The sequence below is a fragment of the Drosophila eugracilis genome, unplaced genomic scaffold, assembly GCF_018153835.1.
Source record: "Drosophila eugracilis isolate 14026-0451.02 unplaced genomic scaffold, ASM1815383v1 contig_1903, whole genome shotgun sequence".
NCBI classification, from domain to species: Eukaryota; Metazoa; Arthropoda; class Insecta; order Diptera; family Drosophilidae; genus Drosophila; species Drosophila eugracilis.
In genome coordinates this window covers 108366-118816 of record NW_024572759.1, presented here as the reverse complement: position 1 = coordinate 118816, position 10451 = coordinate 108366, and the positions used below count along the sequence as shown (strand labels likewise).

The following is a 10451-nucleotide window of genomic DNA, read 5'->3' as shown; positions in this document are numbered from 1 at the left end:
GAGAAACTAAATTAATATTGTGTTGGATGTAAAAAAAGCTGTATGATTATATGAAAAAAAATGTATAGAATTGGAAACACATTTTAGATTCGCACTGTTTTAATAGGCAGAATTGTAAAGATCATATTGAACCAACAAAAAAGATATGGATTTGTTACTTTCGTGTTCTGTGAATGTTTTATAGTTGTGTGTGTATTATATGCGTCGTATAATGCAAATTTTGTGAAAATCAAGTTTTTTAACACACTTATATAAAAATGGGATGGTCACACCAATCCCTGACCACCATGAAAATAAATATTTAATTTATCGATAAATTATAATTATTTTTATGTTTGTTTACTGAAGGCCTAAAGCAAAAGTCCGAAGCACAAATTTTTTACCATGGCGCAAGTGAAGCGGTATAGGAGATCATCCGAAGACGGATACCAGGACAACGAGGAGTTTGTGCCATATGTGCCGGTTAAAGAGCGAAAGAGGCAGCACATGATAAAGTTGGGTCGGATCGTGCAACTGGCTTCAGAGACTGCACAACCAAAGTCCTCTAGCGAAAATGAGAACGAGGACGACTTTCAGGGAAATCACAACGCAGAGACCTGGGGACGCAAGTACAACATAAGTTTGCTGGACCAGCACACAGAACTGAAGAAGATTGCGGAGGCGAAAAAGCTAAGTGCTGTGGAGAAGCAGCTTCGCGAGGAGGAGAAGATCATGGAGAGCATTGCCCAGCAGAAAGCGCTTATGGGTGTTGCTGAGTTGGCAAAGGGCATTCAGTACGAGGAGCCTATCAAGACTGGCTGGCGACCGCCGCGATACTTTCGGTCGGTGTCTGTGGACGAGCACCAGGCCGTTCGTCAACAACTGAGGATCGTAGTGGAGGGCGAGAACCCAACTCCGCCCGTTCGCAGTTTCCGAGAAATGAAGTTCCCAGAAGGCATTATCAACGGCTTGACCGCCAAAGGCATTAGTTATCCAACACCGATCCAGGTACAAGGCTTGCCCACTGTTCTGGCAGGTCGAGATCTGATTGGCATTGCCTTCACCGGATCCGGCAAAACACTGGTATTTGTGCTGCCTGTTATCATGTTTGCCCTTGAACAAGAGTACAGACTTCCATTTGAACAAAACGAGGGTCCCTACGGGCTAATCATTTGTCCGTCCCGCGAGCTAGCTAAGCAAACGCACGAGATCATTGAACACTATTGTAAGCACCTTCAGGCTTGTGGGATGCCTGAGGTGCGCTCTTGCCTGGCCATGGGAGGTTTACCGGTCAGCGGGGCCCTGGATGTAATCTCGCGCGGCGTACACATAGTTGTGGCTACCCCCGGTCGACTCATGGACATGCTTGACAAGAAGATTCTTACGCTAGACATGTGCCGATACCTGTGCATGGATGAGGCTGACCGAATGATTGACATGGGTTTCGAAGAAGACGTACGTACGATTTTCTCGTTTTTTAAAGGTCAGCGACAGACACTACTTTTCTCGGCCACCATGCCAAAGAAGATTCAAAACTTTGCTCGCTCCGCTCTTGTTAAGCCAGTCACGATAAATGTGGGCCGAGCAGGTGCCGCATCGATGAATGTAACGCAGCAAGTTGAATATGTGAAGCAGGAGGCCAAGGTGGTTTATTTGCTGGACTGTCTTCAGAAGACCGCTCCACCCGTTCTCATTTTTGCAGAGAAAAAGCAAGACGTGGACTGCATACATGAGTACTTATTACTGAAGGGTGTTGAGGCTGTGGCAATACATGGCGGTAAAGATCAGGAAGACCGGTCACGGGCCGTGGACGCTTACCGCGTTGGCAGAAAAGATGTTCTGGTGGCCACCGACGTAGCTTCAAAGGGCCTGGACTTTCCCAACGTGCAACACGTTATTAACTACGACATGCCGGACGATATCGAGAATTATGTACATCGCATAGGTCGCACAGGGCGCTCAAACACTAAGGGTTTGGCAACCACGCTGATTAACAAAATGACCGAACAGTCTGTACTACTTGACCTGAAGCATCTGCTTATTGAGGGAAGGCAGCAGGTTCCTGACTTCTTGGATGAGCTGGCACCAGAGGCTGAACACCAGCACTTAGACTTAGGTGACTCCCATGGCTGTACCTACTGTGGCGGACTGGGCCATCGTATAACAGAGTGTCCAAAGCTGGAAGCAGTTCAGAATAAGCAGGCCTCAAACATAGGACGTCGGGACTATCTTTCTAATACAGCTGCTGATTATTAAAGATCTACGATCACATAATTATAAGATTACTATGACGATAGAATAAATAGATAAGTGTATATATATTCATATTTACATTTCTGGGAATTTTTCAACATTTTTAGTTACCGTGATCTCCGCGTTCTTACAGAACGTTGTTGTTGAGCGGGTCTTGGTCGTAAGAGTGGGTGTGGCCGTATAATAATACCACCTCAAAATGCGCCGCCATTTCAAGATTATTCATGCTTAATCCTAGTTTTCTAGTTTTCAAACATCTACGATTTTATTTTTTTTTCGCTTTCGTAAGGCCAGACGAATAGACAGACATGGCTTAATCGACTTGGCTATTGATCTTGGTCAAGAATATAGGTTCGGACACGACTTCTTCTACCTTCCTTCTTTCAATATATCCTTTTACTCTACAAGTAAAGAGTATAAAAAATGAATGTGTCGTGTTTGTTTCAAATAATGTGTGTTGTATCATTATAAAACATATATGTATGTAGCTTCTTGCGAAAGTATTGTTTCCTTAAAATATCTTAAAATTTAAAGTCAGACTGTATTTAATTTGTGCAAGTAGAAAAAAGTAAGCTAGTCATGAAGGCTGATAACATAAACGTGAATACAATCATTAAGAAAAACAACAACTTTTAAAGCAATAATTTTCTAAGGTCATCATTGGATGATGATTTGTCTTATCACTTGTTTTTGAAAAATAGAATTGAATTTTAGACTATCATTGCTTTTAAAGGAAAGCCAAGTTCCTTTGTAGACATGATTTATTATAAGAGAATATTCCTAACATATAGTAACTATGAACTACTGCTGAACTATGAACTACTGGATAGTTAGAATAGAAAATTGGAATTATGAATGTATGTCATAGGCCACAAATGGCCCCTAAGCACCAAGGGATTGGGCACCACGCATATTAATAAAATCACCAAACTGTCTGTATTTTAGACCAGAAGCCCCTGCTCATTGTGGAAAGAAGGCAGGAGCCTGAGTTCTAAGACGTCCTGAATCGTAGACTAAGGACCACCTTATACACTTCGGTGAATCTCACATAGCTTAACCAAGGGCATCATAGGTTGAACAAAGCTGGAGGCAGTTCGAAACAAGTTGTATAACACTGTTGCGAATTATAAGGGCACTACGATCACCCAATTATAAGATTACTACGATAGAAATAGACTAGTGTAGATACGCATATTTACATTTCTGGGATTTTTTTCGGATTTGCTTTCACTATAGATTCACTGTTTAGCTTATTGTACGAGCTTTGCTTATCTATGGATCACCCAAGCAAAATTAAAGTCGTTCCCAGACGTAAGCGCAATTCAGACTTGAGACGAATTTATAAAAGCGAAGATGAGCTTTAGCTTTCGTTTAGTGTCTGAGACATAGCTCTGCCCGCCAGTCGCTCGAAACTTAGTTCTGAAATTGAAAAGAGTAATCGTGTTGTAAGTGTTGCTTGCATCAGTATCAATAGCGAAGTCGATTTATTCATGTCCGTCTGTCCGTATGAACGCTGAGATCTCAGGAACTATAGGATATACAGAGTTGAGATTAAGCAGGCAGATTCTTGAGGTGCCTACGCGCATGTTTATTTCAGCATCCTATCACGCCCACCAAACCTGGGGAGTCCATAATATTATAGTGTATGTCTTCGTTTGACCTTGTATAACTTATTTTTGCCAATATCTATCGATTTACTCAAGATTTTTCCAATCGGAACTTAATTTTGCTATGTATGGAGAAATGTAGGTTATAAGGCCTGACATGGACAGTGACGTCACCATCAGTTAGAAAATTGCTTTTTGGCAAAAGGTAGCAATTTTAAACATATTAACCCAAAAAAGTAATTTTTACGCACGAAAATTATTCGTACACTTCATAAAATAAATTAAATTAAGGGCCGACTGTAAGTACCACTCAGTGGTACTCAGAATCTTTGTTCCCTTTCAATTTACTACATTAATAATTCTCTTATTTTCAGTACATACGCTCTCAGTAGGAAGAATCGTCTCTATTTGAGCAAAAGATAAAACACAGTTCATAATAACGTATACCCAAACAGATTGGTTGTGTACATTATACTCGACCTGTTATATTTATCATTAGAATAAACAGAGCTCCCAGGGATCCCCTCACCACCCTCGGCTGACGACCAAGAGGCAAAATGGCAGCGTCTGGCGACGCAAGCATGGCAGTCATCTCCAGGTAATGCAAGCAAACAGATTGCCGGCAAAATATTTTGGCAGACATACCTAGATATAAGTTTTCCCTGATTAATTAAGTGTACTAATGATTAAACAAAAATCTAGTAAGTAACAAAAATAGTAAGTGCACATAATTTGTAAAAATTGAGATGACTAATGTTTTGTCTAGTGTCCGCTATTAACAAATTTTACAATTTTGGTATCACTATTACGTTTTGGACATGACTCACATGAAAATAGATGTTTATTTGGTAAAGGTAAAAATAGTATTATAACATTTTTAAATACTTAATTTTAAAATTTGTCAACAGACAGCCTAAGCGGATAAAAGCGATCATTATTATAAAAGCAAGATTTTCTAAGTCTTCAAATTAAAAAATCTAACTAGAATTTCATTTTTGGAGGTTGAAGATGAAAATAGATATAAGTTCTCCATTAACGGCTATCTGGTTGTCTGTTTCAGCTTGAGCGTGTTATTTGCCCTCTCATCTAGTCTCTGCTCAGCCAGCAGCATTAACACTCGCCCCGCGTTCGCCGTTGAAGCTGATCAAATCCAACAAAACGGGCAGAACGGAAAGCAGCCCGGAAAACGAGTCATGCATTCGGCCTTCGAGAACGCTGGTCATACCCCAGGTCTGGAGATTTGGCGCATTGAGGTGAGTCATATCTTGGTGTACAATTCTAAATTGGTCGAGTGCGAAGACGCGTATAAATAGATTACTTCGATAAAATGTGTCGGAAAGAGCTCGAACCTTCAAGAGGCTTGGATGAAAACTATGACGCATACCAAAGATACCCTTAAACTGATGAAACTCAGGCATACATATGTATATTAAGTATGTATGTATGTTTATACATATGTGTATATACGAGTATATCTTTAGCCGCTTTGTATGCAAAATTATTACTAATATTATTAATATTCAATGTCCCGAAATCATTTTCTCAAACATCGCCGAAAATTACAAGGTTCAAACTAGTATGATTCGGACTACCATGCGGTATATTCCTGAAAAAAAGTTTTAAATTCTAGCAGTTTGTTACACCCTTGCATTCAGAAAAATAATATAAATTGACATTTGTTTTATTAATATTGGATCAATATTAACTTTATTTTGCTTACGGTTATACAGAATTTTGAGCCTGTTCCCTATCCAAAAAATGACTATGGAAAATTTTACACTGGCGACTCGTTTATAATTCTTAATGTAAGTATATGTAAAACCAAAGATTTTATTTAAATATATTTATCATATTAACAGAAAAAAACATGTTGAAATAAGCTGAGATCTCACTAACCTTTACTAACCTGCTCTAACGCCCAAAAACCGAGGAAAACTATGGAGACTATTAGGAAATTTAGGTTATAACGCCTTACATGGGCAGTGCCATCACATATAGTATTAAAAATTTGTTTTTTTTTTTATAAAAGGTGGAGCTGGTAAAATTATGAATATTATGTAATCGTTAAATAGTATGTAAAAGGCAGTAGGTGGCGTTTCCAACCCTATAATGTGTTTTTATTTATGATCAGGACAAATAGCCAAGTCGATTTAGCCATGCCCGCCAGTCTGTCCGTTTTTCCGTCTGTCCATCTGTTCGTCCGTCCGTTCATCTCTCTGTATGAACGCTGAGATCTCATGAACTATATAACACACAACATAAGGCATGTCGATTTTTAAGACTCCTATGCAGCGCTAACTTATCTCAGAGCCCTGTTTCGCCCACGCTGACGTAATCTGCAATAATAATGACAACGAATGATATCATTATCGGGACCAATCTCAAAAAACTCCTACCGTTTGTTGTAGAAACGGTAATGAAAAGTATAGACAGTTGGAATTAAGCTTTAACGCCCACAAAACGCGAAAAACCCAAAACGATAATATCTCAGGATTGCCACCATAATACAATTTATGTTTCTGTTTGACCTTGTATGACTTTTTTTTTTGTTAATATTTATCAATACACCAATAATATTTAAATCGGATAATTTTTTCGAGATTTATTGAGAAAGGTGCGTTATAAGGCCTCACTTCACCATCAGTTATTAAACATGTTTTTTTTAAATAGTTATAATGATTCGGCGTAACTTGTTATTGTTTTATTTATTTATTTATGTTTTTATTTTATTTATGCGCATATGTAAGAAGTAGAATGACTAAATATAATAATACTTTTTTATGCACTATGAATTAACCAAAAAATGTTTAATCTGAACCTTGTTATCTAATTTTTTAATTTAATAAAATAAAGAATATTATTACGGACTCGTAACGAGTATTCAACCTTTTTGGTGTTTAAAATAACTATCTAAAGGTTCCAACACTGTCAACAAATACTGTACTAGAGTTCATTTCTGACCCATACCGAAACATAACCTTCAGACAGATTCACCCGGATGTTATTAATAAAGCAATAAATATATAACTTAATCTTAATATTTCAAATATTTTAAAGACAATTGAAAATAGGAGAGACAAAAAACTGTCTTGGGATGTGCACTTCTGGCTTGGATCAGAGACGTCTACTGACGAGGCCGGATCTGCAGCTATTTTCACTGTCCAGTTAGATGATTTGTTGAACGGGGGTCCGATCCAACACCGCGAGGTGCAGGACCACGAGTCACAGTTATTTCTCGGCTACTTCAAAAATGGTAAATCTAGTTATTTCCGTTTGAATCTCATTAAACTAAATATATTTGCAGGTATTCGCTACCAACAGGGCGGCGTCGGATCTGGTTTCAAACACGTAGAGAGCAATGCCCAGGGGGAGAAGCGACTATTTCAGGTCAAGGGCAAGCGCAACGTGCGAGTACGCCAAGTGTACCTGTCCGTATCGTCGATGAACAAGGGCGATTGCTTTATTTTAGATGCCGGAAGCGATATATATGTCTACGTGGGCTCCCAGGCAAAGCGAGTCGAGAAACTGAAGGCAATAAGCGCTGCAAACCAGATCAGAGACCAGGATCACAACGGTCGAGCCCGAGTTCAAATCATCGACGAATTTAGCATTGATTTCGATAAACAGCATTTCTTTGATGTGCTTGGGTCGGGTTCAGATGACAAGGTGCCTGAGGAGTCAGCCTCCGACGAGGATGGTGCGTTCGAGAGGTTAGACGCCGCAGCGGTTATCCTCTACAAGGTTAGCGACTCCAGTGGCAAATTGAAAGTCGACGTAATTAGCCAAAAACCATTAACCCAGACTATGCTGGATACACACGAATGCTTTATCCTTGACACCGGTTCCGGAATATTCGTTTGGGTCGGAAAGGGCGCCTCTCAAAAGGAGAAGACTGATGCCATGATCAAAGCACAGGAGTTTTTACGCAGCAAAAAGTACCCGGCGTGGACTCAAATTCACCGCATTGTGGAAGGCGCTGAGTCTGCACCATTTAAGCAGTATTTTGCTACCTGGCGTGATGTTGGAATGGCGCATACTCGTCTCATTCGCTCGGCTTTGGACATCGGCTCTTATGAATCACTAGATGTCGACCAAATCGACGGTGTGGTGTCTCAGATGAAGAAGAGCGGCGGTCGGGCCTTCGGCTTCATGCCTGATCATGGTCAAAACTGTATTGAAACCATTACCCAGTATGTTACTAAGACTGGCTCTGATGAAATCTTAACCAACACCGTGTCTTTTGAGGAGAGCGTCCCCCTTCAGGGATTCGCTTCATATGTTCTCACTTATAACTATGAGGACAATACCGGAGACACTGGTTTCATAACGTATGTTTGGCAGGGAATAAACTCTTCCTCCGCCGCAAAGAAGCGTGCCGTGAAGATGGGTCTAGATGTCGCAGAAAAGCAGGAAGGTCTTTTTGTGTTGGTCAACCATGGCCACGAGCCTCGCCACTTCTATAAGATATTTAAAGGACAGTTGATAACATCCTACACGGCACTCCCGGTAGCTGCACAACTTTTCCGCATACGAGGCACTGTAGAAAGCGATGTGCATGCCAATGAGGTACCTGCTGAAAGTTTATCCTTGGCCTCGCGTGATGCCTTCGTCCTTCTTTCTGGACATTCCCACAGGATATATATTTGGAACGGCATGGGCGCATCTGCCTTTGAGAAAAAAGTTGCCTTAAATCGCTTCTCCCTGTACTGGGATGACGTTGAGTTTGAGAATGTGGAGGAGGGTGCGGAATCAGATGAGTTCTGGGAGGAGTTAAACGGCGAAGGCCAGTACGATCGGAGCTTGAGCGATCCAGGGGCACCGCTGCTGGATCCGCGCCTTTTCCATTGCCGTTTAAGCTCTAATGAATTTATTAAATTTGAGGAAGTGGCTAAGTACGAACAAGAGGACTTGGACTCCGATGACGTCATGCTAATGGATGCTGGAGATGAGCTCTACTTATGGGTTGGCTCTTGCACGACTGATGAGGAAAATTCGAAGTTTCTAGATATGGCTAAGGTTTTCTGTCAGAAAGGGATCACTCTGTTCCACATATAATTTTTTGTTAATCCACAGGTGTATATTCGAGCGGAGCCCACAGCGCGTTCCATCGACACGGTGACCGTTATCCGCGTCCCTCAGGGCAAGGAGCCCAACGTTTTCAAGCGCATGTTTCCTAGCTGGGATAACAATTACTGGAAGGTAAGTGATTGCCAATTTAGACACTTGATTAAACTAATACCGCTAGTTCATTAGAAACACATTAACCAGACCATATGCTTTCGATATTTAAAATTTGTTAGAATTGAAACGATTTTTTCTACAGAACTTGCCCTCCTATGAAGACATAAAGCGAAGTGTTTTTGATGCCAACAATAAGGTGTAAAACATTCTAAATACTGCTGAATAAAATGTACCAAAAAAACTGTGTTTGTTATGTATTGTTAAGACCTTTGCATATCTTATGTAACGTTACTGTACTGCCTGCTTGCCTTTCTATCTGTCTGTCTGTCTTTCTATAAGATATTTAAAGGACAGGGTGTTGAAGGGTGTTGAGGCTGTGGCAATACATGGCGGTAAAGATTAGGAAGACCGGTCACGGGCCGTGGACGCTTACCGCGTTGGCAGAAAAGATGTCCTGGTGGCCACCGACGTAGCTTCAAAGGACCTGGACTTTCCCAACGTTCAACGCGTTATTAACTACGACATGCCGGACGATATCGAGAATTATGTACATCGCATAGGTCGCACAGGGCGCTCAAACACTAAGGGTTTGGCAACCACTCTGATTAACAAAATGACCGAACAGTCTGTACTACTTGACCTGAAGCATCTGCTTATTGAGGGAAGGCAGCAGGTTCCTGACTTCTTGGATGAGCTGGCACCAGAGGCTGAACACCAGCACTTAGACTTAGGTGACTCCCATGGCTGTACCTACTGTGGCGGACTGGGCCATCGTATAACAGAGTGTCCAAAGCTGGAAGCAGTTCAGAATAAGCAGGCCTCAAACATAGGACGTCGGGACTATCCTTCTAATACAGCTGCTGATTATTAAAGATCTACGATCACATAATTATAAGATTACTAAGACGATAGAATAAATATATAGGTGTATATTTATTCATATTTACATTTCTGGGAATTTTTCAACATTTTTAGTTACCGTGATCTCCGCGTTCTTATAGAACGTTGTTGTTGAGCGGGTCTTGGTCGTAAGAGTGGGTGTGGCCGTATAATAATACCACCTCAAAATGCGCCGCCATTTCAAGATTATTCATGCTTAATCCTAGTTTTCTAGTTTTCAAACATCTACGATTTTATTTTTTTTTCGCTTTCGTAAGGCTAGACGAATAGACAGACATGGCTTAATCGACTTGGCTATTGATCTTGGTCAAGAATATAGGTTCGGACACGACTTCTTCTACCTTCCTTCTTTCAATATATCCTTTTACTCTACAAGTAAAGAGTATAAAAAATGAATGTGTCGTGTTTGTTTCAAATAATGTGTGTTGTATCATTATAAAACATATATGTATGTAGCTTCTTGCGAAAGTATTGTTTCCTTAAAATATCTTAAAATTTAAAGTCAGACTGTATTTAATTTGTGCAAGTAGA

At 40.5% G+C, this 10451-nt stretch overlaps 2 protein-coding genes and 1 long non-coding RNA gene across 5 annotated transcripts; 2 read left to right on the top strand and 1 right to left on the bottom strand.

The window, feature by feature from the left end:
• Positions 1-14: 14 nt before the first annotated feature.
• On the top strand, positions 15-2294 carry LOC108117440 (ATP-dependent RNA helicase abstrakt). The gene is made up of 2 exons (XM_017229891.2): positions 15-40; positions 349-2294. Exon 2 carries the CDS (start codon positions 385-387, stop codon positions 2233-2235), a length of 1851 nt encoding a protein of 616 aa, XP_017085380.1. The 5' UTR covers positions 15-40; positions 349-384; the 3' UTR covers positions 2236-2294.
• LOC108117623 lies at positions 2279-3507 on the bottom strand. Its single transcript, XR_001772899.1, has 2 exons — positions 3432-3507; positions 2279-2633 (listed from the first exon to the last, which is right to left on the bottom strand). It is a non-coding gene; the product is annotated as an uncharacterized LOC108117623 (long non-coding RNA).
• A 62-nt stretch (positions 3508-3569) lies between these two features.
• On the top strand, positions 3570-9289 carry LOC108117358 (gelsolin). 3 transcript variants are annotated; one of them, XM_041817807.1, is made up of 8 exons: positions 3570-3677; positions 4214-4437; positions 4900-5092; positions 5570-5644; positions 6897-7092; positions 7144-8855; positions 8913-9038; positions 9140-9231. In XM_041817807.1, the coding sequence occupies exons 2-8, from the start codon at positions 4397-4399 to the stop codon at positions 9143-9145; spliced, it is 2349 nt and encodes a 782-aa protein (XP_041673741.1). In that variant the 5' UTR covers positions 3570-3677; positions 4214-4396; the 3' UTR covers positions 9146-9231. The 3 variants fall into 3 exon arrangements, with proteins under 3 accessions (XP_041673741.1, XP_017085267.2, XP_041673742.1); XM_017229778.2 differs by having other exon boundaries at positions 3571-3677; positions 9163-9289; XM_041817808.1 differs by lacking the exons at positions 3570-3677; positions 4214-4437 and adding an exon at positions 4462-4540 and having other exon boundaries at positions 9163-9289.
• Positions 9290-10451: the final 1162 nt, after the last annotated feature.